Source organism: Mchenga conophoros, linkage group LG11, assembly GCF_057382185.1.
Source record: "Mchenga conophoros isolate Kocher_MC1m ecotype Shallow Benthic linkage group LG11, M_conophoros_male_GT1.1, whole genome shotgun sequence".
Taxonomy (NCBI): Eukaryota; Metazoa; Chordata; class Actinopteri; order Cichliformes; family Cichlidae; genus Mchenga; species Mchenga conophoros.
This window is the reverse complement of record NC_140536.1, coordinates 30,165,304-30,192,203: the sequence shown is the minus strand read 5'-3', so window position 1 is coordinate 30,192,203 and position 26,900 is coordinate 30,165,304. Positions and strand designations below refer to the sequence as shown.

At 41.0% G+C, this 26,900-nt stretch overlaps 2 protein-coding genes and 1 long non-coding RNA gene across 5 annotated transcripts in view; 2 read left to right on the top strand and 1 right to left on the bottom strand.

The window, feature by feature from the left end:
• The window catches only part of nphs1 (NPHS1 adhesion molecule, nephrin), a 47,630-nt gene extending 32,325 nt beyond the window's left edge, over positions 1 to 15,305 (top strand). For all 3 annotated transcript variants that reach the window (XM_085292419.1, XM_085292421.1, XM_085292420.1), the window contains 19 exons: positions 2,945 to 3,069; positions 3,171 to 3,339; positions 3,521 to 3,650; positions 3,841 to 4,013; positions 4,723 to 4,863; positions 5,411 to 5,551; positions 7,197 to 7,318; positions 7,887 to 8,046; positions 8,156 to 8,312; positions 8,591 to 8,742; positions 11,342 to 11,453; positions 11,549 to 11,730; positions 11,838 to 11,888; positions 12,145 to 12,267; positions 12,779 to 12,830; positions 13,272 to 13,404; positions 14,329 to 14,407; positions 14,567 to 14,715; positions 14,839 to 15,305. In XM_085292419.1, the coding sequence (XP_085148545.1) occupies positions 2,945 to 3,069; positions 3,171 to 3,339; positions 3,521 to 3,650; positions 3,841 to 4,013; positions 4,723 to 4,863; positions 5,411 to 5,551; positions 7,197 to 7,318; positions 7,887 to 8,046; positions 8,156 to 8,312; positions 8,591 to 8,742; positions 11,342 to 11,453; positions 11,549 to 11,730; positions 11,838 to 11,888; positions 12,145 to 12,267; positions 12,779 to 12,830; positions 13,272 to 13,404; positions 14,329 to 14,407; positions 14,567 to 14,715; positions 14,839 to 14,928 (2,441 nt within the window). In that variant the 3' untranslated portion in view covers positions 14,929 to 15,305. The remainder of the gene's footprint in view (positions 1 to 2,944; positions 3,070 to 3,170; positions 3,340 to 3,520; positions 3,651 to 3,840; positions 4,014 to 4,722; positions 4,864 to 5,410; positions 5,552 to 7,196; positions 7,319 to 7,886; positions 8,047 to 8,155; positions 8,313 to 8,590; positions 8,743 to 11,341; positions 11,454 to 11,548; positions 11,731 to 11,837; positions 11,889 to 12,144; positions 12,268 to 12,778; positions 12,831 to 13,271; positions 13,405 to 14,328; positions 14,408 to 14,566; positions 14,716 to 14,838) is intronic.
• On the bottom strand, positions 8,937 to 17,427 carry LOC146564542 (uncharacterized). The gene is made up of 3 exons (XR_014894436.1): positions 17,409 to 17,427; positions 13,968 to 14,048; positions 8,937 to 9,219 (listed from the first exon to the last, which is right to left on the bottom strand). It is a non-coding gene; the product is annotated as an uncharacterized LOC146564542 (long non-coding RNA).
• Positions 17,428 to 20,467: 3,040 nt separating this feature from the next.
• On the top strand, positions 20,468 to 26,888 carry fxyd5 (FXYD domain containing ion transport regulator 5). The gene is made up of 10 exons (XM_085292415.1): positions 20,468 to 20,653; positions 21,904 to 21,949; positions 23,110 to 23,196; positions 23,398 to 23,526; positions 23,609 to 23,656; positions 24,046 to 24,090; positions 24,531 to 24,566; positions 24,651 to 24,725; positions 24,823 to 24,868; positions 26,437 to 26,888. The coding sequence occupies exons 1-10, from the start codon at positions 20,597 to 20,599 to the stop codon at positions 26,459 to 26,461; spliced, it is 594 nt and encodes a 197-aa protein (XP_085148541.1). The 5' UTR covers positions 20,468 to 20,596; the 3' UTR covers positions 26,462 to 26,888.
• The last annotated feature ends 12 nt before the right edge of the window (positions 26,889 to 26,900 follow it).

Here is a 26,900-nt window from a genome sequence, read left to right as displayed (position 1 = left end):
CTGTATGCCAAGAGTGAACGAGACATTGATTCACTGAGCCACACCACCAGGATATACAGCAATGACATCGGAATGTCGTTCGGGCTGGAGAAGTGTAGTTGGATGGTAACAAAGAGAGGGAAGGTAGTCAGAACGGAGGGGATCAAACTACCAGAAGGCAACATTGCAGACATAGAGGACAGTTACAAGTACCTGGGGATCCCGCAGGCGAATGGGAACCATGAAGAGGCCGCTAGGAAAGCTGCAACCACCAAGTACCTGCAGAGGGTCAGGCAAGTCCTGAGGAGTTAGCTGAACGGTAAGAACAAGATCCGGGCTATCAACACCTACGCCCTGCCCGTGATCAGGTACCCGGCTGGGGTAATAGGCTGGCCAAAGGAGGAGATAGAAGCCACTGACATAAAGACAAGAAAGCTCCTTACCATGCATGGAGGGTTTCACCCCAAGTCCAGGGGTGAGGCTGTGAGGCCACAGTCCAGGATGAGACAAGGAACATCCACGAATACATCACAAAGATGGCCCCAACTGACAGCGTGCTCAATGAATACCTCAGGCAGCAGAAACCCAAGAAAATAGAGGAAGGCGAGGAACCATCATGGAAGGACAGACCCCTGCACGGTATGTACCACCGGCAGATAGAGGAGGTGGCTGATATCCAGAAATCCTACCAGTGGCTGGACAAAGCTGGACTGAAAGACAGCACGGAAGCACTAATCATGGCAGCACAGGAACAAGCACTAAGCACAAGATCCATAGAGGCTGGGGTCTATCACACCAGGCAGGACCCCAGGTGCAGGCTGTGTAAAGATGCTCCAGAGACAATCCAGCACATAACAGCAGGGTGTAAGATGCTAGCAAGCAGGACATACATGGAACGCCATAACCAAGTGGCCGGCATAGTGTACAGGAACATCTGTGCCGAGTATAACCTGGAAGTCCCGAGGTCAAAATGGGAGATGCCCCCAAGGGTATTGGAGAATGACCGAGCTAGGATCCTGTGGGACTTCCAGATACAGACGGACAAAATGGTGGTGGCTAACCAACCGGACATAGTGGTGGTAGACAAACATCAGAAGACGGCCGTAGTGATCGATGTAGCGGTTCTGAATGACAGCAACATCAGGAAGAAGGAACACGAGAAGATCGAGAAATACCAAGGGCTCAAAGAAGAGCTCGAGAAGATGTGGAGGGTGAAGGTGACGGTGGTCCCAGTGGTAATCGGAGCACTAGGTGTGGTGTCTCTCCGCTTACTTGATGTTTTGTTGCACTGAAAATATAATCAGAAGGGTTTTTTTCTTGTCTGTGCTGCTTTAGCTGACCTAGTTAGTATACAAATGGACACACAGATGCAGGTTATTAACAAATGTGAGAAAGAACCTCTCATTAACAGAACCAAAATCAAATATATGATGAGTCTTTTTTTTTTTTTTTCAAAGAAGCGGATCCCTAATGTTTTTCTGTTGATGTGTCAAAGACCAAAATGCTATCAAGCCTGAAAAAAAAACATACTTACTTCTTAATATTTTATATGTAGTTGTTAATTAATTTTTGAAAAAAATAAATTAAGTATTCCTTCATTTCCAAATAATACAAGTCAACAAAATTCATTATAAGATAAATCATGCCACCCATTTTACATGCAGCAAGAAAACACGAATGTGATTAGGGTCTAATTACACTGGGTAAGTTAATCATAAACATATAAAGATATATTAGAGGTTAATATGAAAATCCACATCTTGACTTAATGAAGTTTCATAAATACTCATCAAGCATATGTAACAAATTAAACAGCAAAATATTTAAAGAGATATTTAAATTGCAAGTAAGCTTCCAAAGCCATACCTTATTGGTATATTATTGGTAACAATATGCCAATGGATCCTATAGATAGAAAAAACTGACATCGTTTACAGGTTTAATTGCAAAAAGAAGTCAGATGTTAAATAAACTTATATGGAACATCCTGATGCTCACCTATTATATCAGTAAAAACATTATTATAATAAATTTATGGTCTCAATTTTTCATTCCAAGTCTTATTGACATTATGTTTATAAGATAAGTAAAATATAGGATAAGGTGGTATACAGTATGCTTTTGAGTGGGGCTACATTGTGATTGACACGCTGCAACCATGCCGTGTCCCCAGTTTCTCCTTTGTGATGTCTAGTTTGAGACAAAATTCTCAAACTAAGGTTTTAAAACAGGACTTCCATGAACAATGGGTGACAGCATGGATCTTTTATATACAGTCTGCACAAGGTAATAAACCCAAGAAAAAGTAGAGTAGTTACAGTTATACATTAAATGTGTCTTTTTTTTTATTTTCAGTTGAAAAAACAGCCAACACATCCTTGGTATTAAATTAACCATTGCAAAGTACCTACTTACTGGAGGCCAGCCACCACTGACACACTTAAAGAGATTGCTCTGCAGACACTAATATGGAAGCCTAATATGGAAGCCTAATGTGTCTGGGGTTTTCAGGGATGGGCAGTGGACCAATCCACAATGAGGGAAATGAAGGAGGGACACAATCTTTTGAGTGTCTATAATTAGCAAAAGTCTTTTCATTGCATTTTCTTGTATAATTTAATGTTATATTATTGTGTTTGCAATGATTTGAGGACAACTGTTTGTTTTTCCCAGGAGGGGGAAAACAAACAGCCAATTTCTGCCAATTGATTAGATAACAGAGTTTGGAGAAAAGCACCAGTGGGGACCGATGATATTTCAGGAGGTTTACTGCCACCCTGCCCCCCCCACAGTTCCAGGAAAAGTCTTTTGCAGAAATTTTTGAACTGATATTTGTATAATTGATATCAACTTCAGCTCTTTTAAAGAGACCAGTCCCTTAATACAAGATGGAAAACAGGTCTACTTAACATATTTAAAAAAAAAAACCCCAAAGGAACTGATCATAAAAAATTACAATCAACAGACCCCCCTCAAAAAGTCTGGATCAATGCTCCACCTGAAGATGTCCCCTTACGTTCTGGAAGCACGGTCCATATGGTCTGTTTCGCCACTGGGGGAAATCCGAAAGCAACTTTGGCTTGGTTCAAGGTGAGAATGCACTGCCGTAAGAGCATGCCTGACTGTATATTTGTGTCGTGGTGTTTGTCGAGCCTAAACACAGAGATCTACAATCTTTCTTTGTGATTTAGGATGGAACGGCAGTGACTGGTGCACTGCAGCAGACCTCGTTTGATATGGGTGTAGCTCGAGAACTGGTCGTGGTCCTGACAGCAAGTGACAACATGGCCAGCTACCGCTGTGACGCCACGAATAAAGCAAAGAAAACCATCTCTGCATACACCAAGCTCAGGGTTCACTGTGAGTAAGACTGGAGCTTTAAGACTTGAACTTTCTCCCAGTCTAACTTAGCTGAGAGAAAAGCATTATATTAGATAAATGAATTTCACAGCAGATTTGATTTGCTGCATTTTATATCCTTCATCTTGAAATAATCAATGAGTCAAAATTGAATTTTCGTGTTTACTCTGTGGTTCTCCAGTTACACCAGTAAGTATGAAGATCACAGCCCAACAAGAGGTACTTCGTCAGGGTGAGGCGCTAATCCTGGAGTGCCAGGCTGGAAGCAGCAGTCCGATGGCAAACATCTCCTGGATCTTGGGCCCATTAAGGTTTGCCTAGTCAGTAGGCTAAAGGGGACATAACAGAAAAAGCTCTTATGTAAAATCAGATCCCCAATTCACTATCAGAATGAGTCTGAATGATTGATGTTTATCCTATTAAATGAGGAGAAATGATAACTGTTTGGTGCACTTGAAGTCCTTTATTAATTGGATTTACTGGTTGGCAATTGTGTCGTAGGTTGCAGGGAGTCGAGGAGGAACCCAGGGATGCTGAGTTTGGTGGCATTTCAGTGCACAGTTCTCTGTCTCTGAATCTGACTTCACAGCATCACAACCAGAAGGTCATCTGCCAGGCCTACAGCCATGTTTTGGCAGAGGGGACCAACACGTACTATAAGCTCAATGTGCTTTGTAAGTAGAAGGTGAATTGTTTGCTCACGTCTCTCTCTCTTTTTTTTTCTCATTCTTTCCTGTCATTGACTGAGAGATTTGGGTTGCATCATTCTTAAATGATGCACAATGATGATCATTAATGACGTGGATCAAAAAGTAGTTTGCTGATGTGACTTTGCAGAATGTGTGTTCAATATAATTTTTTTTGTTTACCGGAAACCTTTGTTGTGAGTTGTGGGTCTGTTGAGCTCTGTGGCAATGTGTCCTAATTGTGCATTTGCTTTGCTGCATGGCCATGTTTGTCTTTGATGCCATTTCACAGGCAGCAGCCAGCCACTGTTTCAAAGCTTGGTGCTGTGTATGAAGCATGAAGGAATGTCACTGTGTGTTTGTGCAGAGCTGCCGTTGGACAACAGTACTGTCACTCGTTGTTTTAATGCCTGTCCCTCTTCCTCCTGTGCTGCCTTACTCCCCCGTCCTCTAAGTGTGTGAAGTTAGTAAGATCTGGAATTATTGGTGGGATGTCGACTTTCTACTTGTTTGACTCTCATTAGTGTCTCTTCGTGCTTTCACGTCCAACATGTTTTGTGTGTCTTTGTGCTCACTCTTGGTGGTTCTGTGGCACTGACTTTATATCCTTGCCACTGATCTATTTGCTTAGTATGAATCCAATTCACTGTAGCTGTATTTTATTTTATTTTATTTTTTTGTGCTGCTTGTCTGTCAGACCCACCAGAATTCAGCCCAGACCAACCAACAGAGGTGCAGGTGCTTGAGGATGACATGGCAGTCATCCCACTGCTGGTCTCAGCTAACCCAGAGGAGGTCTCCTGCATTTGGCTGCACCGCAGGGAGAAGCTGGTCAAAGGTGATCTAGGGTTGTGTGATGGCTCTATAAACCAGGTCCTAGTTGAGCTGAGCCAGCAAGTAAGCACTCAGCTCTGCCATTCAGGGTCTGAATAAAACATGGCAGGTTAGCCAGCATGGGACCCTGCCAAATGTGATTCTCATTACTGCTCTAATGTATGCAGTCTAAATGAGGATTGCTGTCTCCCTGAATACAACACAACAGTTCTAAACCTGGCTTCTCCTCCTGGCCAGTGTCACCAGGGCCCTGCTGCACCCACTCTCTTTTTCTGTTAGCTCCATTATACAACAGCACTATAAAATGACTATTTTAAATGCAGAAATCCACCTATTACATTTTAAGCGCTGTGGAAAAGAAGGTGTCTCTCTCTCACAGTCTATTGTTGGCTTGATGTGAGAATCCGGCCAGACCAATCAATAATGCAGAATTAGACGTCACTTAGAGACCAGTGGCCAGAGGACATTCAGTTGATGAGCATGTAATGAATACTTAATTTACCATTGCTTTTTACGTCTGTGTGTGCGTGTGTCTGTGTGTGTTTTGGTAGAGGAAGATTACCGCTATCACTGGTTAGATGACCACTCACTGGAGATCAGGAATGTGTCAAGGAACGATGCTGGAGTTTACGCCGTCAAGTGTGAAAACGATGAAGGCGCAAACGAAATCTCCATCACGCTGGACGTTCAGTGTAAGACCCTGCACACAGGAAATGGACGAGCTCGTGTGAATCTTTAGATTTGCACACACTTTCTGATGTTGTTCTGTTGCTCCTATACCTTTTGAAAGGGAGCAAACATTTTATAGAAGTTAATGAAAGTGCCCCAAGAAGCCAACTACAATGGCAAAGGAGATTTTTAAACAATGATTGAGATGGTAACTCTTTATTGAATAGGTTTCCTTCTTTAAATAGAGAACGAGCAGAATTTCTCTTGCCTGTTTTGTAAATTGAATTTGAATCGGAACAGTATGACTGCTTTTGAACTTGACAGTGTGCATCCACACATGCTGACAACAACTCTGACTTCTAGTTCCTCCCCGCCAAACGTACCTCATTCATTAGACCTCCATGCAAGGCCATCCACCACCACTGCTGCCCCAGGCCCAGCCTCAAGCTCTAGGCCCTCTGCCCCGATACTGATGATTTAATAATAGGAATGTGGAAAATGTAGGTCTGCCTGATTCACTAAAGCCCATGGTACATGCCTAATGGATTCTGCCATCTTGATCTGACTGGGCTTGACAGTTGTAGATATTCATTATGTATGGAGAATTGTGGTAGCTTTTATGTGTGGCGGTGTAAGCCACTTATTGGTGTCGTTCTTGGTTAGGAGACCAACATGGGTGGATTCCACAAACCCAGAGGTCTGTGTCTTGCTAGCGTTTCCCATCACTGTTCCTCGAGAGTGAACATAGGTTTAGACAAGTAGGCACTAATGGCTTTATTGTTGCAAGTACACGGCACCCATGGGATGTATGAAAAGCTTGTGAGGCAGAGGCGAACAAAGAAAAGAGGTGTAGTCATGCAGTGAGGAAGAAGATATAGCGTATATGTAGAATGATTGTATATGTATAAAAATGGCAAACTGGAGGGTCACCAGGTTACCCTACTCCTCTTGTTTGTTTCATCACTATCACACCTTCATAGGTCACATGACCAGATGTCTGTTACAGACACATCTATAAGAAGAACAGATGCTCTTACTGTGTTTCTTCCTTTCTCTTTCTTGTTTTGCTTATTTAGTTATTCCATTTGCTTAACTCATGTCCATATTTGATTTATTTTTATTTTTGTTGTGTCCCCTTTTCCCTTTAGCTAATCACTTCCCTATTTATATGTTAGCCAGACTGCCTTTATGCTCTTTATTGTCTCACTGTCAGCTTTCCAATGAGTTTTTATTGTTGTTTTGTGTGTATGACCTTTACCTGTTTCTGCCTTGTTGACAGAGCTTGTTTTAAGTAAGTGCGCTTCATTAGTATTTTTGGATTTTTTTTTCCTTTCTGATGCTTTTCTCTTGTTTTATTTTTTTGACTAATGACCATACAGAGAATGAACTCAAGCCTGATAGTTAAGTAGTGGAGTTGAGACTTTGCTTGGTCTCCTCTGCGACCCCTGTGTTTTCAATTCTTGGTCTTGGTTATCACCTAAAGAAGTTAATGACATTGTATCCAAAGCACAGTGGCCAATTATAATGGGTTTATGAATATTTGCAAAGGCAAACTGGTGTAAGAGTAATTACAGCAATGCAGCAAGCCTGTTTAATGGTTTGCCAAATGATTTGTCCCTGGTTGACATTGCTCCTGCCGTAACCTTATTCCTTTTTTCTTACCCTCAGATGCTCCAAGTGTCAAAGCAGAGAAAGAGCTGGTGTTCGTGAACCTGGGGGAAACAGCAGATCTGATATGTGTGGCAGATGCGAACCCGATTATAGCTGGCATGTTCTCTTGGAAATGGCTGGTGAGAGCCACATATATAAAAAAAACGTACACAGAAGCAGTCATCCCCTAAATGACCTTCCTTTTATCTGGCTTCCTTTCTTGCCATTTTTTTTACTGGCCTTTGCAAATGCCCAGATGCACCATATTTCACTGGCTCTAACTATCCTTCCACCCCACCTCTTCCTGCTCCACGCTCAGCCCAAATCCAGAAAAATAGCTTTCATTACTGCTGCGTGACTAAAGGGCACATTCGTCAATGTGGCGTGGTCTCTGTATCTACCGATGCCGACCAGTCTTAACCCACCCCCTGGCAGTCGTGTGTGCGTGTCACTTTCAACCTGCATGGCCCCTCCTTCTCTCTTTTCCTGTGGCTCTCTAGCCTTTGGCATTATTCTTCTCTGTTCTCAGAGCTTGTTCCATTGAGTGCCCTTCCCATCCAGACCCCAGGCCCTGATGGTTTCCAGCTCAGCTCTTCCTCACAATCTACCTGTCTAGCTCTCATCCATCTAGACAGGTAGGGGAGGCAGATGTGTGCTGAGGGATAGCGGCTGTCGTCTTCTTATCCTGCCTCACTCTATCTTTGACAGGGAGAGGAGGAGGTGGAGATGGGCGAGGAAACCCAGGAAGACGAATCAGGCCTTCTGACCATCTATAATGTGACTCGGGCTCACGCTGGTAGTTATGAGTGCCTAGCCAATAATGGCATAGAACCCCCTGCCAGTGCACATATACGGTTGGTTGTGCAATGTGAGTTTTGTATTCGGTTTTCACTGTGAGAAGGCGATAAAACATTTCCATTTCCTCGCTGTGTGGTATCTGCAAGAATAATATTCTATGCCCATCTTGTCATATATAGTTAAACCAGAGCTTCGTAAAGGTCCCCAATGGAGAAAGGTAGCAAGCAGAGGGGATGGCACTAGCACAGCTGAAATTGTGTGCCAGGCAGAGGGCGTTCCTCGTGTCGACTTCTCTTGGGAAAAAAGTGGTGTACTCATGGATTTTGAAAATCCCAGGTTGGAGAATTGAATATGTTAATTGTTTATGCTTGTGCTAAATTTGTATAATAAAAATAACTTCAAGTCAAATATTATATGCTACACTATTTTGCAATTTTTTAATATGTCATTGCTAAATCCAGATTTAGTGCTTTTGATATTTTTTACCTGTTCAACACTTTTTGGTGTCAAGCTGAGTAACATTAAAATGCAAAATGTGTGTCTGTATGCTAAGGATTTGTCTTTCTCTATTGTGTTTCTCTGGTTGTGTTTGTGTGCGTACGTTCATGCTACAGGTATGAGGAGATGATAATGAGGGAAGGCTCCTTTCACACCAGCACAGTTCGAGTGGTAAACGTGAGCGCAGTTTTGGACTACGCTGTCTTTAGCTGCACTGCACGCAACTCGCTTGGGGAAGACAAGCTAGACATCCAGCTCATCAGCACAAGTACTGAATCGCTATTTTTGTTTCCTGTGTGTGTGTGTGTGTGTGTGTGTGTGTGTAAGCCTATCTCTGTAGAGAGTTATAGGACTGAATCTTTCAAAGAAATTAACAGTATGTAATTTTTATTGTAGTTTGATTTTAATGGAGAGAAATCCAGAAAAAAACATACATTACATAAAAAGTTAGAAATTGATTTGTATGCCACTGAGATACGTATTTGATCCCCGAGCAAAACATGGCTAGGTACTTGGTGGAGAAACCCTTACTGCCAAGCACTGCAATGATATGTTTCTTGTAGATGATCACCAGGTTTGAACACACCTCAGGAGGGATTTGGGGCCGGTCTTCTTTACAGAAAATCTCTTAGTCCTTTAGGTCTCTTGGCTGCTGCTTGGCAACTCAAAGTTTCAGTTCCCTCCACAGATTTTCTTTCCATCTTCACTCCACAGGAACCTCAATGCGATGAAGTCATCCTGGATCCTTAGGGGAAAAACAGCACTAAAGCAAAGGTTTCAGCCTCTGTGGTTGACTGTAGGGATGCTGTTCTCTGGGTCGTAATAAGCATAATAACTGTGTTACCAATGGTGTTCTTGGTGATTGTGGTCCCTTCAGATCTGACTTAGAGTAGCTGATGGTAAATGATCAAACTCAGTGGTTATGGCTCAACATGTAGGGATTATTCATGGTTTATTGTTATTATCATGAATAATCATTATTCATGATTATTCATTATACTTGGTAGTGGAGGGCTATTTTTTTTCCTTTATTTCTAATTTGGCAGCGTATCACAATGACTGAGTCTGAGTGCTGCCTTGTCCAAAGTCTATCAGCCGTTTTCAGCAAAATTACAATAGTCTGGGGGAGGCACTAGACATCTAGACTTCTGTAAAGTGAAGAGAGTTGTTGCTCCTGAGAAGCAGCACTTTAAGTAAACTTATTCCACTGCTTTATCTCTACCTTATCATTTAGCCCATAGCACTACTTTACTTCTTCCTCAGATAATGCTGCAGTGATATGCTTGAGTCTGCCAGCATGCTTAGAGGTTTCTACCTTCAAGCTACCAGTGTATCTGTGCACTACCACTATTATCAACACAGTCCAGCTTTGAGCAAAAGCCCACAGCCACAGTTGGACACATTTAATGTTTACTATAAAAACCATAAAATACAATCCAATATTGTTTTTTCCCCAGTCACTTTCTTTTCTTTTCTTTTCCTTTTTTTTTTTCTTTTTTACAGCTGTGAATATTCATAATTTATCTGACGCAGTGATAATACATTTTATATGCTTCCTTATCATTGTAGAGCCTGAGAGGAGGAGAGCTTTTTTCCTCTTGTAGCATGGTGCTTTTTGGATTTGAAGGAGACGAGATCCAAATAAGGCTGACCTCTCTGCCCTGGAATCTTATGAGCAAAGCTGATAGCGGGAATTATTTACTTTGCAAACTGGGCTGAAGCCCGGAGCCATAGACGAGCAGAGCATCCTTCTTATGTTGCTACGCTACTATCTCTCCTCCTTTTCCCCTCCACTATCTCTCCCTCTGCCCCCCAAAAAAAACCAACCTCCTTTTTTTTTCTTTTTTTTTTCTTTTTTCTACGCTCCAAATGCCAAATAATCCACTTTTGCTTTACTACCCTGACTGAAGTTATGCCCTGTGTCAGACTGAAGACCTGGATTGCTTACACTGACCTTTGTTCACAATACTGATAATAATCAAGAGGCTTCATCCTTCACTGCAGAACATTTTTGGATAAAATGGATAAATCAGCTAGTTTATGCTGAGAAAGACCAGCTAAAGCTAAATCCCATGTTTACTCATCGCTTATACAACAAAGGGCAAGCAAGAGCAAATGAGGAGTGATGCAAAACTGCTGCTGTCGGGAAATATGAGGGTTTTTTAAGCCTTTTCGCTAAACTTTGACAAAGAATAAACTGTTGGAAAAAATAAACAAGCTTTTAAAGCTTTCCGACAAATTTTAACCACAATGATCATCTCTCTTCTGGCCTGTTTACCGTCATTGGTTGTTCCCAGTTTTCTTGATTAAACATTCCAGACTAATATACCTGGAGTGATGTGTCATGAGGGCACAGCATGAAATTAAACTGCAAAAAAATAAAGCGAGCATTTTGTTCTGAGGTAAACAGTTATACACAGTATGGGTGCAGTATATCAGACAAAATGATTTTGTTCCTAACACAGCTGTATGACAAATGGGGAAAGTGAGAGTACCCCTAAGTGATTTTTCTTTCTATTTTCCTTTTGTCAAAAAATAAATAAATAATGGAAATGAAATAAAATAAAAAATAAAAAAACATCAGCTCTGAACTCATGTTTATCATTTTGTCTGTTTTTAACAGCTCCATTAAAAAGAAGGCGGCACCAGTCTAATCCACAGTAGCTCTTCATGCCTGCGAATGGAATCACTCGACTATATAATGGCACACATCTCAGTTTCTTAGCACCTAAAGCCTTTTCAAACAGCCCCCTGTTGAGTGACGGTGTTCAGCTCTCTCACAAAAATTGAGCGCACGCTTGCTTCTTCTTCCTTCTTTCTTTGTTTTTCTTCTTTTTTCATTTTTCTGCTTTTTCTTTTACCCTCAGATCACCCAGATCCCCCTTCATCGTTTCGCCAAGTCAGTGTTGGCCATGACTCTGTCACTCTTGAATGGATACCCGGCTTCAATGGTGGTTTGCAACAGAGATTCCGCATCAGGTGAAAGAGCCAAGAAACGATGTCAGATGAACAAGGGTGGGGTTTTTTTTCGGAGTCTCAAAGAATTGTACTTGACTAACTGTTTTGGTTGACAGGTACTGTTGGGATCAGTCTGTCAGTTTCCTGTATGTGGATGTCTTCCCTCCCAGTGAGACAACCTTTACTGTTACTGGTCTGCAGCCTGTCACCACTTACAACTTCTCTGTCAATGCCCTTAATGCAATAGGAGAGAGCGAATATGCTGACAACAATGCAGTACTGACCATCACCACTAAGGGTCAGTTTGGAGTAACCCCACTTTAGGGTTGAACAGCACAAGCACCTGATAGTCTGAGATCTAATTAACAAATGTGCATTTGCGGTCCTATTTTATTTTGTCTGTAGAGAGGCCAGATTCAGATGAGGACCCATCAGATATAGACCCAGCCTCACAGGGTAAGTCTTTTACACAGCAGCTACCTTCATTTGGCTAAATCATGTTAATATATGCACCTCCAATGCTTTTAATGTTTGCTGTAAAAGTGTGGTTGTCATGGCACCCACCCATACTTTTTCCCCTCTGCTAGTTTTTGCTAATCAATAAAGACAATTGAGTGAGTGGTCGGGCCTGTCTCAGTCAGTTTTTATCTTTGCAAATTTCCATATTACTTCCTCTGCACAGAGATAATATTTCTAATGTTTTGCAAACTAGGTGGAAGTGGACTGCCAGTCTATTTGACTGTGGTGTTGACAGCAGTATTAGGAGGCCTGCTGGTGTTTAATTTGATTGGTTGCTTCTTTGGACTAAGGTGGAAAAAGAGGCAAGGTCAGACAGGTAAACATAATTATATTCCCATCAGTGGATGTTAAAATGTTTCTTCCACGGCGCTCTGTCATCGCGTTGTTCTGATTCCTCACATACCTCCACAGCAATATCACTGAGCCACGATACAACTGTCAGCTTAGCCTCTCGCTCTCGCCTCATCTCTTTATGTGCCTTTTTTTTCTATTTGTCAACCCTGTCTCTTCTCCTCTTCCTCACTACATAGGCCTCCACCCTCCCCGCCACATTAATCCTTCAAAGCTGTCACCCCTGTGTTTCATATATATCTGTTATTTCATTTGCTATCATTATGTCCGTCCTCTATCGCTTTTATTGTCTCTTCCCATTTCTTCTTCACTCTAACTGTCAAGGTCTCTCCTTCAAGATTTTTTTTTCTCACCTGCCTTTTGGTTTTCACATAGATTTTTTTTCTTTTTCTTTACAGCCTACTCGTCATTCATTCACTCTCACTCTCGTCTTTTACATTTCTCTGATTATCTTGCCTTCTCTTTTGTATCCCCAGCAGCGGGCAGCAGGGACAGTGTGTTGGATGGAAAGAAGAAAGAAGATGAGGGGTAGGTTCAGGCCCTGTCATAAGAAGTAATAAAAATACCAACCAAATCCACTCAAGTAAGTCTGAGCCCTCATCCACCCGCTCATCCGTGGACAAAAAAACTCCCCAGAAAACAGCCAGGCAGGCAAAAACAACAAGTCTCTCAATATCCCGTTTATAAATGGAGCACTGTAACAAAAAATAATTTCCCCCAGGGATCAATAAAGTATTCTGATTCTGATTCTGATATTAGTGTCAATAAACCCGCACCGCAACCCTGCAACAAATGGATACACATGCCACATAATGTATTGTTATTAAGAAGTTAATGTATGCAGGAAACAAGCTGCTGTGCGTGGTGAATGCTTTGTAACTCTGAATTCACACTGGGGACTAATTACTACAAGTTGCGGGGAAATAAATCGTGGGCTGGCAGATGACAAAGTGTGATTCCACCGTGCAGGTCAAGTCAATCAACTGCGGGAAACTCCAACAAGTACGAGAGCAGAGAGATGATCAACGCGGCAGCCCAGCGCACGCTGCTCGTTGACTCTGGATCAGAAGCGGACAGCAACGTGTACGAGAGCTATGCGGAGGTGGGAACCCGAGAGAGGAGGCAAAGAGCAGAAAGTGAAAAGGGCAATTGAAAAACATGCGAAGACACAAAAAAGGTTGCGTAAACAGATGAAGGAAGGAAAGAGGTTATGCACAGGGTGAGGAATACTGGCAGGAGAGGAAGCGGAGAATTCAGCCATAACATGGGAAATTGATAGATAAGCTAATGAAACCTTTAGCAGTGCAGAGAGATGGAACAGAGATCGATACATCACAATTAGCATTCAAAATACATATCGATCTTGGAGAAATTATCATTTTGTACTTTAAAGAGGCCAACGGGGATTTGAACCTTGGAGAAAACAGTTTAGTGTAGTAAAAAGAAAACATAACACTGCTGTCAGAACAGGATGGATCTGCAAACACCTTACACTGATTTGCCTATAAACATATTTAACATATAATGATAACTAGTTTTGAATAGAAGGTTTGGTGTGATTGGGCCAGATTTTCAGCCTGTTTGCAACATTTTTAAGATAAAAAACTGTTTCTGTTAGTGTGTGGATGCCAATGACTTCTCCATTTGATAACAGGGATTACATACCCTTTGTCTTCACTTCCCATGTTTTCCTAAACAGGCAGGAATCCATGATGGGAATCTTCAAAATGTGTTGCGAGGTTATTTCTAGACAAAAGTGGCGACAGAAATAGGCAAGGCAAGGCAAGTTTATTTGTATAGCACAATTCAACAACAAGGTGATTCAAAGTGCTTTACAGAGACATTAGAAACAAGAACAAATAAAAGAAACAAGAACAAATAAATAGGTTGAATCATTTCTTTAAAAAATTCACGGTAGCCTCCATCCCTCCATTGATGAGAAACATCTGGAATTGCTATTAAAGGGAAGTTATCGAAGGTCATGGCTGATGAGCTGATGCTATCGCTTCTGTCTCATATTCTGCAGGAATGTTCCCATTATTATTATCCCACCGGTGTCTACACGCCACATCTCAGCCCCCCCCCTGAGGAAACACGTGGACTTGGTAAGACGCAAACGTGGCTCAGAGCAGTCAGGCCAGTAAACACCTCACAGCCTAAATATCATGCTACATTTAGAGTCTATATCTGACCTTGTTCTAATGCAGCACATTTACAGTATTTCCCGATTGTGTTTTCGCCATGCGTTCTATGTGCTCTACAAGATGTCATCCGTCGCCCCGTCGACCATTTGTATGAAGATGTGGGTATGTACCAGGACACAGCGGCTCCCTCTCGTCCTCCCCCTTCAGTTGTGTTTGAACACAAACTGAGTCAACAAAGGAACGAATGGAGATTGCCAACCCGCCCTCGGGTGTGTAAATAAACACACACCCTGTTATAAAATATCTTTGATTTGAACATTATTTACTTGCGATAAAACCGTAAAACACACAATACACGTGTCACCTAACATACATCTAACGTGTCTCTGCAGGGTGCTGAGAGAACGAGGCAGTTCATGGCTGTTCACCAACCGCAGAGAGATTCTGATCTTCCCTTTGAGCTACGAGGAGAGTTAGTTTAGTAGTCGAACAAATTCTATACGGTACGGCTTGTGAGTCGACCGTATCCATTCAATAGAGTATTGTAAAACAGATATTCACCACTGTTTTTCTGTTATCATCATTCTCTTTGAATTGTATCTCACCAATCACCTTGAATGAAAAGGCAAAAACCGAGATGTGACATAATGCAAAATTTCAATTTTCAAGTGTTTTGACTTTTTTTTTGTATATTCTGATCATTTGAAATTTTCCTCAAAAGATTGGTTTGACCTAATGTACTGACTGTTACAAAAAGCTGAACAAGCTTAAAGGAAGCTGGAAGAAAGGGAATGAATAGGTTGAGGGGGGAAAGTACAAGAGCCTCAAGACCCACATGCAATCAAGGATGTCAAACCGATGCTATTGTACAAGCTTTTTCTATTAATAAAATTCTTCATCTCCTTTTTGAGCTTGTTTTTTTCCTTCCCTGAAATCATAGTCTATTCTCCTCTTCCACTCTTGCCCCTTTCACCTTTGCCCTGCTTCTTGGAGCCAAGTGCTGGTCACTACTCACGCTCCCCTCCCCCCCATCCATCGCTTTGGCCTGCAGGTAGACATGAGTCAGTGAGACATAAAAATGGACTGACACGGCTGTGCGCTGGGGCAGAAGCAGTACAGACTGACGGTGCCACCCTGGCAGACATCATCCTTTTGACCCATCCTACATCGACATTTTCCAACATGTATCCAGATGAGAACAGTGTGCCATCCCTCCTTTGTCTCCTACAAAGAGTTTCAGATCTCACAGTTAGTCTGTGGGAATCCCTACAATGGGATTGTAGTGAGGGGTATTTAGCACAGTTATGTCTTCGGGAGGTAAAGCCATATCTAGGGCCAGGCTCTAATCCTGTTTTCTCTGGGATTGAAGTTCGGCTCGCAGCATCAGAGAGAGCGAGAGAAGGAGAAACCATGCAGGGAATTTGTCTTGCAGAGTCGCGGCGAGTGGGCAGTCAGGGAGCGATAGAGAGAGCAGAAGACAGGGTTAAGCTAAGCCGCTGCTGTGGCCACTGCTCCAAAATTCTTCTCTAGTTCAGAGAAAAGCAGTTCGCCGAAGGCTTTCACTCCACAGCCCATGCAATGAGGCTGGTACAATCCAAAATTTTGTCAAACCCACATATTTCTGTCTCCTCAGCAGGACGTGTGTGCCAGGAGATAAAACTAAATGTTTTACTATGATTCCTCAGTCACGCATGCTATTCTCCATCATGAACTGTTTGTCTCATTACTGAACAGTTGTTCACTTCCTGTCTGACTGCAGTTTTGTGCCAAAGCCTGTTCATAATGTGTCGTTTTAGCTCAGGCAGGAACAGTAATCTGCTAAAATGAAGGCTTGACGGCTCAATATTGTATGTCAGCTTCTATTTTTCCTCATTGGCCTCGTGAACATTTGTGATGTGTTGTTTTCAGAGGATTCTCAAGAGAGCTCGAAAAGGCAGGCTGTATGAGAGCACAATTAAGTCAAAAGAAGGGGGGGGGGGGGGCAGAATTAAGCGACTAATTACCTCATTGGTTTGGTTTAACATCTTCCTTACCACTCTCAGGTAAGTGTTTGGGGAGGGGGAAAAGGTAAGATTTAATAAATCCTCTTTATTGCTTTACCTAGTTGTGCTGCCAGCTGGGAGCAAACTCAAAAATTTAACTGTAATTTCTGAAAACTCTGTCAATGCTCTCATTATTCAGAAATCAAATCAAGAAATCAAATCAAAGCAACCACAGGTTTAACAAATTAGAACATGATTTCACTGGCAGCTATCATGACTCGCTTTGTGGCCCTGCTCTCCTGTTGTTGGGAAGAAGGATGTAATTTGCCCCAACATGTGAATGATAGACTACAACTAACTAAACAGAATATTAGATAATGGAATAATATTAGCAGGTAGAAAGACAATGAATTGTTAATGTTGACAAGGTGGGAACCAAAAGCCTGCTACCTGTAATGTATATACAGTACGGTAGAACTAGTTCAGTTGGGTGTTTTTATTATTCAATCTTTTTTGTGTGGCAGTCTTCTGGGATAAATAAAGACAATGATAAGCATTATTATTATTTCAGTGTCAGTCTGATATGAAAGGTTTTAGGAACTTTATACTATTTTACATTTTCACATCCTGAAATCCCAGAATACAGTATCCATTTGCCAGAGCCTGCTATGTTGTCATGTTTAAACAAAAAATATTGTCTCATTGTAGACTTTAGCAAATGAATACAGTAAACCTCTTCAAGGCTACTTCCCCAGTAGCCTCTTTGTGATGGCCAAACCTGTGGCCACACTCTAAAGTCGGTAACTTTTGTATTTTCATTCTTCATTTGAACATAGTAATACATTTTAGTTGCCAATAACTTTATTGATTGGTTTGGATACATTTGTTCTATTTGTAAGCGCGCACAGTTAGTTTACTTATGTATTCATACTACTTAATTTCTTTGCTTTCTGACTAACTTTTGTCTTTTTATTTCTTACCTGCCATCATCCCTGGGAGTTGCTGGACAAAAGATGGTAGCCAGGGTTTGAAACCATTAAATACAAAGGAAGATAATTGGACCACACCACCACTTCCTGCTGAAGGGGGAATGTGTGTGTTTTTAACTTTAAAAACAAAGTATTTGTATTTAATTAAATATTTGAGTTTAGGGTTTAATGGGGTTTTTTGATTTTCTTCTTTAGTGTTTAGTTTATTAACAAACTAGATTGTACTGCATCGTTTGTGATTTATGATTGTGTTTTGTTTGTTACCCCCTCATGTGTCACAATGGTCTGATCAGCCATTATATATATACCCTTGTATGTCATTTCATGTTTTAGGTCAATTGTGTATATTTGGGCAGTCATTTGGTTTGTTAAGTTTGCAGTCTTTGCCTGAGTTCAGTTTTGTTTCTTTGACCTCTTTTATGAGCTCAACATTTATTAGTCTTGTAAATATAATTTTTGGGGGTTAAATAAATGGAAACTATATTTTTCTAATAATTCCTGGGCTCCTCCTGTTTTTCAACTCGGTCCATCACACTCTTTCAGCAGAATAACAGGGCTTGCCAGTTTTACAAACTGTCCCTGAATGCCTGACAGGCACTTCAAGGTGTTTATTTGCTCTTTAGATCAGATACAGATGGATTACCTGTGGGAAAATCAAGTCCAATGCATTAAACAGAATTTGTTGCTTTCTCAGTGGCTGATACCACGTGACATGCTTCCTGGATTTTTTTTTTATTTATTTATGTATTTATTTTGAGTCTGTGCCTCTATGATGGCTTCTTAGTAGTAGACAGAAGGTTTAAATGACCAGTGAATTCTCATCATGTACTCGGCTTCCATTTATTCCCAAGTTAACCCTTCAACACTCTTCTGGTCAAATTTGAACAGTTTTGACATTTGACAGCAACAAAAATGTCCTAAATGTCATTCTTTTATCATGAAATTTGACACACAAACACACAAAGATGAAAATATTTAAAACATTTTCTTTGGGTGCTATTAAAGTCTGAGGCTGCACAGAGTCAAATTTGAGGGTTTCAGATCCACCAGTGTGGGTCAAATCAAATAAAATGAAATTGGTGCTTTTAGGGAATTACAAAATAGAGAAGCTGTATCTCCCTTACATGCCTGTGTGTAATTTTTTCTGGGACAGTGGTGACAGAGTTCAAGGGGGAACTTGACATTGTCACGAGAGCTGTCTGTGTTCCTACCACACCTGCCCAGGTTCCCACAGACACAGGCACCTGCTGGTTTTTGAAGGATCATGGGAGAATCTTGAAAGAGTAAAACAGCACAGGAGCGATGATGTGTGGTGCACAAAAAGAGCAGGAGTCTTACGGAGGTCAATTTACTCTACTAAGTGAGATTTAATCTAATCTAATTGAGATTAAACTAACTCGTATGAAAATGTATATCAAAAGGAGGGTTGGGTGGGGATGGGATTAGGGAGGGGGTGGGGTCATAAGCTTATAGATAGTATCTGTGCTGCCATTTCAGTGAGTGTGGGAAAGTCCCGCATGCAAGGCTTTCTACCACTGGTTCCAAAGCACAGACTACTGCTTGGTTAGTGTTTGTGAACAAACATGAGCAACTATAACTGTGAAAATCCACTAGCAACCAAAGCCATTACGAATTACTACGTTTTTGATGCAGCAATCAGTTTCACCCAGCAAGAGTCAGGAAGGAGTGACGTAGTTATGAAATACACATGTTTTCCATTTGAGCGTGTTTAGTATGGCGGACAAATCTTGAGCAATGTGTGCATGTCATCAGGTTAGAAACCTCAAAAGACAATTGTGAGGGAGTTCTTGGTTTGAGTCATACTTCGAAGGTGTGAAAATGTCAGCTGTATGTAAGGTTTAAGCAACGAAAAAGCGGATAACCAGACTGTGTCATCTTCTGTTGTTCCAGGGTCCAGTTGTAACACTCACTTGAATATTCTTGAGCATTTTACATCATCTCTGCCCAGCCCTATATTCACCATGCTGCAGTGCATTTTGTATTCTTAAATGGCATTCAGGTTTTCTGCAATTAGGCTCTTCTGATCTGCCAGCCATTAATCCATCATCAGTGAGCCTAACTGCTGCATCCTGGGAGCACCCCAGTTTTGGAGGAGCTCTGACTCATCTAGCCATCAAGTTGGCCCATTTTCCTTGCTCACATCAGTTTCAAGAGCACTGTAATGATTCACCTGTCAGTGGTTGATTAGTGTAAATAATAACACTTCTTAAAACAAACAAACAAAAAAAAACCATTTCACATAAAAATGTGAAAAGCTGTTCAAAATGCATCACCAGCACTCTGCACAAAGACTCTCCTCTGCAAGTCTTCTTGAATTGCAGGCTTTGTCTGCTGTAACAGTGTAGGTTTGTGCTTCTCAGTTTGGTAAAGCTCTTAGGTCACAATCACAACCTTCATTTCTTCAGCCTTGAAGCAATAAAGCACGACAGACAAAAAGCAGTAATTCAAGAGTCTGGCAATTCCAATTCCTTAAAACTTCAGTACATCACAATAAATATGAAGGAAGCGGCTTTCTGTAGTGATATGTTCTGGGGTATGAGTATGAACGTTGATTATAATCAGTGCGGTAATAAGTCTTTAAACTGCTATGTATAAATAACTCTTACAAAACATAAAGAAACTGTACACAGGGCAGCTTTTCTATATGCTTTAAAATATAGGGTTAAAATTCAAAGTGAATAATACACATTGCCGGCCTCTGGCCTTTATTTTTTTGCAATCTCATTGCGTTCAGGGACTGATAATTAATACAGCATGCAATGCATTTTTAAGTGAATGTAAACATGCCTGCAATCCCTTAATACAAGGTCACATTTCTTTGTTTTTGCAAGCCAGCGTCAGATGAGAGATGGAGAGAAAACAGGAAATAAATGTGAAGCAAGACGGTTAACTAGCCCAGATAGATACAGTAGGAAGAGAAGGCATACGGTGCTTTGATGAAGCAGAAGTACAAACTGAAAACTGGAAGCCAAAGAACACAGAGGAAGAGACTAAGAAAGAGCGAGAGAGAGAGAGAGAGAGAGAGAGAGAGACTGAAAGTCTGAAAATGAATTCAGACAAATGGGTGAGGAAGTAGTGGGTGATCACATGGGTGTGGTTGGTTAACCGTTTCTCCACTAGCCTTGCACACAAGTGACACACAGAGGAGAGCGCTGTGGATGATGAAGCTGCGGATACATCTCTGGACTCGGGCACCTCGCAGGATGGATACAAAGGTAAGCATAATAGCCTGGATGAAAGACTGAATATCCCAGGGCTGAAGGGTGTTTTGGTCTAACCCAAGTGAAAAGAGATTGATGGAGGATGACAGACAAATGGATGAACAGACAGACGGAGAGTGAGTGAGAGTGCAAGATGTGACAAACAGGCAGGCGGGTCAGGCTAGGGGAAGGGAAAGACGTCTGTACAGCCCAGGGGATACAGGCCTCATCTTGACATATGCTCTGGAGTGAAATGAAGATTGGCATGACCTGCTAATCTGAGCTGTCAGAGCTCATGACGGCCACAAATGCTCACCTGTCACACTGTTCCCAGCCCGGAGGATGAGCTGCCACCGGATAGGTCAAAGATCATGATTAATTTTTTTTTTTTTTTTCACTGGGAGTGGATTCAAACTAAGTCCCTGGCACAGACTTCCTTTAGCCTCCCTGCCTGCTTCTGTTGCTCATCGTTGGCAGGTGTTGCTATGAAATTATACATCACAATACACTTTTATTTCCTACTTCTGTTTTTTTGTTTTGTTTTGTTTTTGTTTAAGCCGTGGGCAAAATATTGAGGGGGAGGAAGAAATAGCCAACGTTTTCCACTGATGTGGAGGTTGCGGCTCGCCGGTACAAGGATTTCTATTATCATGAAAAGAGTCGTTTTGACATATGCTCCAATGCCATTTTTTAATTGGTGACAGCTAACAAAATATGATGAAGTTAGATCTATACAGCTACAAAGTTTAGCACAGGCATACGTGGGAGGACTGCATCTATAATATGTGGCCTCGATCACTCACATTTGACAAAAAAAAGTGTCTTATAAAGTCTGACATTCAAAGTAAGAATTTGTTTTCTGCTATGCTGAATGAGGCATGTGGGTGATGTCGCCGCGTGCTATAGGAGGAAGAGGAAGCTGCCATGTGGCACGAACCTGACTGATTACAGCTTCCTGACTGGTAACTGAGCGGTGCACAATATGTTGGAGAGTGAATACTGTATTGCCTCAATCGTCTACCCGGAGCCTTTCATTCCCAGGGCTAACAACTGTATGATCATTACATGACTGCAGAGACACAGTACAAATCAGTAGCGTTTTTCTCAGTGCTAATGATCAGCCATTTGTCTGCATGCGGTATGGATGTGCTTGAATATTCTATAACTGCACAACAGTTTGTTCAGACAGTAGTTGAGAGCTGCATTCTCTGCATCACTGTTTCACAGCATCTCATGAAAACATGTTTTGTTTTTATTTCTTTCAGATGACTTTGGTTTACTTGAGCATTTTCCTGTTTATGATGTTAAGAGGTGAGTGCCAGAAAATCTGAAGACTTGGCTCACTGAAGTCAAGTGTGAACGTTTTGGGGGTTGAAAGAGACTGTAGATTTCATTACAACCTAATCACCTTGATTAGCTTTAGCAGGGTATCTGTGCAGTAAGCCTATGTTAGGATGCACATTGGCGTATTTGCAGGATTTTTTGAATGCAGTGTCACATGGGACCAAGAACCAGCCAGGGGAACTTTAGAAAGTTCTAAGAGAAAAAAATGCCAAAGAAAATATCTAAAAAATATATAAATAAATAAAAAAAAATCAGTCCATTATAATGACTTTTATTGTCTGCTAAACTCTTGCACCTACAATCATGACATGGTTGCCAGTGTAACAATATGGTTCCGTCATTGAACCACAAAACTGTGATGGGATGGAGCTAAAAATACTGTGTGGCTTCCAACCTTTAGTGCAGCTTATTCTGTTCAGTGGTGGTAATAAAGAACTATGTCTGCTTCATTACTTTTTAGGGTTCCCCTTAAAGTAAAGGAGTAAGCAGTGGAGCAAAGCTTGTGAAGCTTATGGGGGGTGTTGCATTAACAAAACAAAAAATTTTTCTTGTCTTATTTTTTTTATCTGTAAGATTAGGAAAAAAATAGCCTGCAACTTGGGGATTAGCTTGTTAACAGTTACATCTAAGCAACACGTCCCATTCATGAAGGTGACAAATTTTAAAAGGATTGGTAAAATTTTAAAAAGTAGAGTGAGCTGTTAATCATTTCTATCTCAGTATATTTTCCCTCGTATGGCTTTATTTGTGTAGTGCTGGCAGCACTGGCCCAAGAAAGTAGAGGTTTTGTGGAGCTTCGGCACTATTTGGAAGGTGCTGAGTGAGTAAACAGACAACAGCCTCTCTGTCCTGTGGTCTTGCACAACAATCCAGCTCTGTTGCACTCAGAGGTTGCCTCACAGGCCCACTCACAAGACTATTACTGTGACATACTCAGTGCATCTGCAGGCCTCGCTACTGTGCCTGTCCAGACACATTCTGAAGTCTGGCCACATTGAGAAAATCACGGGCATTAACAACGCTGTGCTTTGTTCTTGATGTAAAGTGGACAGTATAGGAACCTTCAATGGAAAGTTTGTTTCTACTTTTCTTTAGTTTTTCACATGTGATCTTTTTTCCCCCCACAGTGTCAAGGGCCCAAACACCTGCACCTGCAACTGCACCCACACCAACAGATGCAAAGCAGGCTGAATCGACATTTACAGTAAACACTGGTATCTATCTATCTATCTATCTATCTATCTATCTATCTATCTATCTATCTATCTATCTATCTATCTATCTATCTATCTATCTATCTATCTATCTATCTATCTATCTATCTATCTATCTATCTGTCTGTCTGTCTGTCTGTCTGTCTGTCTGTCTGTCTGTCTGTCAATCCATCTAATTCAGTTTCTTTCTGTGTGTAAAAGGAGAAGCACTGGAAAAGAGAACAACTAGAGATATTAACAGCTCCCTGGAAACTATACCTGAAAAACCCACAAACCAGCAAGCAAACGTCTCCCTCAGTGTTACCACATCACGAATAGAGACTTCAGCAGGTAGTTTGTCTTGTGTGTGTCTAACCCCATTATTTCTCTTCTGCATGCTATTTTTCTCATCATACGTATTCATCCTCTTTAGCTTCAAGTACAAAAGCAACAAGTCAACCAAAGCTCACATCAACTTCAGGTATGAGTCTTTACCCTCTGCCTTGCCTAACCTATGTATGTTCAAACATCAAGAGTCAGTAGAGCCATTAAGTTTAGCTAGTAGACCACGTTAGCAAACTGTATCACCACCAGACACCGACAAAAATAGAGCGAGAGAGAGCACTTGAGGTAGAGAAAATGCTACATTCTGAAAAGCATACATTTCCTTTTGACTCATTCTACTGAAACATTTAGAAATTTAATTACTTAAACACAAGACTGAATCTGGAGTTTGATGAGAGGTAACTGTAAGCTATGGAGTCAATATGTCCCAAAAATAAAAAAGTTTTAACTTGTAAATTATTACATATTCAGTAGAGATGAAAAAAAAAAAGTCCAATGTAGTAATTTTTTCCCCTTTTTTTCCAGCACCTGCAGTGAAAACCAACCCTTCTGCACCCGAGAAAACCATCGGTAAAAGGAACACTAAAGTTGTCTGGAGTAATGGAAAAATTTCCCATATTCCTTAGTTACCCTAAATGCCACAGGCATCGTGGTTCTATTGTTATCTCATGGCAGACTGTGACAGTATCACAATTCCCCGTCTTCCAAACAAACCCACAGCGTAGTGATAGAACAGAGCACCTCACTTCCTCTCTTGCTAACAGATTAATGCTTGATTGTACCTTATGCAAGAAGAGATAAGATATTTGTGTCCTCATGCTGTGCCGGCTTACCATAGATAGGTTTTTGATACGCCATCAACAGCATGTCAGCAGAGCCAGTAGATCTCTCATGCCATCTCTGACAGTTGTTCCCCACTGAGCCTCTTTTTTTGTTCCTATAGATATTTCCTCTGTTCAACAGTCAACCTTAAGTCAATACTTTTTTTCTTCTTCCTTTACTCCATATAGAGTGGAAGTCAGAGTGGGACAAAGATTTCACCTATGGTAAGAAGCTTCTCTTTGATTGTGTTTGATTGTGTGTCGTTACTCGTTTTCTGTGGTTATTTGATTTGTTTTTTATATACTTAGATTATAAGTCCCTGAGTTATGCTGGACTGGTCATTGCAGCAGTGCTGTTCGTCTTTGGCATATTGGTCATTACCTGTAAGTATCTGAAAATCTGAAAGCTATTTTTGTGCTTTGCAATTTCTTGTAATAGTCTACCAACTTCCTTACTCTTTTGCTTATGTTTGGACTGTAGGCGGAAAGTTCAATCGGCTGCCCAAATGCCGCAAGAGGTCAACAAAGTAAGTAATTACATTTGTAACTTTTGTTTTATCAGTACAAAATTCGTATACAGTTAAACATCAAAAAATGTCTGGCTATACCTGATGTGAAAAAAAGAAAGTGCACCTTCTAAAGTCTAAAGTTTTTCATTTCAGGATGTAATAATAAAAAAAATAATCTGGTCCTTCCCAGGTTCTAAAATAATTTAAATACAACCTGCAGAAGCAGTGTGTGAATTCAATAGCTTGTATAACCACCTTTAGCAGTAATAACTTGAATTACTTGTTTGCTGCTCGACTTTGACGCTTTTCTTTTTCAGCCATGCTGTTGTAAATCCATAGCTGTGTTTGGGATCATTGTCCTGTTGCATGGCCCAGTTTCATCGGTGTTAGTTATCAGACAGATGACCTCACAGATGTCTAGAATATTTTGGTTTACAGGGGATTTCATAGTAGACTCAGTCACTGAGTCAGTTCTGCAGACAAAGGAAATTCCAAGGTCCTTTGTCTGCAGAACAAGCTCAAATCATCACCACTCCACTACAGTGTTTGACATTTGGTATTGGATGTTTGTGATGAACATGATGTTGTGCATTACATCTCGATTTTATTTAGTCTTCTCTGGCTAAAGGAAGTTGTTCCAAAAGTCTTGTGGTTTGTTCAAATGCAGCTTTACAAATTTAAGCTATGCTAGAAGAAGTTTTCTCCGAGCAACCCTTTCAAAAAGGACATATTTGTTTAGTTTTTTTCTAATGGTACTGTAACATATAGCATGCTAACAGAGGCCTGTATTGTTTGAGGTGAGCTTTTGGGTTTTTCGCAGTTTCTGTAAGCACTGCACAATCTGACCTTGTGGTGAATTTGCTTGGCAGATTGGCAGCTGTCCAAAAGGTTTTCCACTTGTGAATAATCTTTATCGCCACATAGTGATGGACAAATTGTTTGGAAATGGCTTTCCCAGATTGATGGGTAGCAACAATTGCTTCCCTGAGATCAATGTTGATGTCTTTCCTCCTTGGGATTGTGTTAACACACACCTGAATGCTCAGGCAAACTTCCAAAACTTCAGTTTTTATAGAAGTTCTAATACTGGCTGATCAGTTACGCAAATATACTTGATTAGCAGCACCTGGTTGGTACTTAGCATCTTGATTCTTTTGGAAGCATTAAATGTGTAATTTATTTTTCTTCTTTTCCTGAGCCAAACCCTTGGAAGTAAGAGAAAATGCACTCTCTTTTTCACCTGACTCTATATCGGCCCATTGTGCATGAGGAGGATCTCTCCTTGTGCTGTTGGGAAACTGCATTTGGATGATTTAAATAGTTAATATCAGAGGCTACTTGATGATATATAGCAATGAGTCACTTCATACATAATAGCGCAACAGAATGCTGACTGAAATCTCTTTGATGATTAATAGATCAAAGGGATTATCATTAAGCTGTTTGTAGGGCAGAACTGCAACAGATCTTGTTTTTTCCTCATATTTAGGTTTGATGAATATCATTGATTGCTGAAATAGTGTTTGATTCTTTAAGAGTAATGCCTTCCTTCTCCCCCCCCCCCCCCCCCTTTTTTTTTGGTCCAGGTCATACCGGGTAGCCCAAGGATAAGGAGAGAGCACGTATGAATCCAGTAACCAAAGAAAACAGCTGCAAGAAAACAACCAGGAATCCATCAATCGAAAAACACCTGACAGTCTGTGTGTGCGTGAATGTGGACTGACACACTGCTTAGTAACTGTCATAGGAAAACAATAAATAAACTTGGAAATCATGATTCATGCTGACAAGTAAAAAAAGTGGAACCATCATCGGGTTCATCATGGTCAACTATTTCAATAGTTGGCAAGAAAAATTCCTTTAAAAAGTTAAGTGATTATTTATCCGGGACAATAATGAATAGATGAATCCCACTTTAATCAAACCTTCAGCCATGAAGCAGGCTGGTTTCTAATGACCTTTGCATCTTGTAACTAATGCCATAGCCATGGGCAGTGTCTCACAGCTCGGATTTATTATTAAAGGTTATGAGGAATAACCCCGCATCATC

Excerpts from the sequence above, each read along its gene's own strand:
- fxyd5 (XM_085292415.1), top strand. The coding sequence starts at position 20,597 with ATGATGAAGCTGCGGATACATCTCTGGACTCGGGCACCTCGCAGGATG. Across the intron at positions 23,197-23,397 it reads GACATTTACAGTAAACACTG|GAGAAGCACTGGAAAAGAGA; the intron begins GTATCTATCTAT and ends TGTGTGTAAAAG. Across the intron at positions 24,091-24,530 it reads TGCACCCGAGAAAACCATCG|AGTGGAAGTCAGAGTGGGAC; the intron begins GTAAAAGGAACA and ends TACTCCATATAG.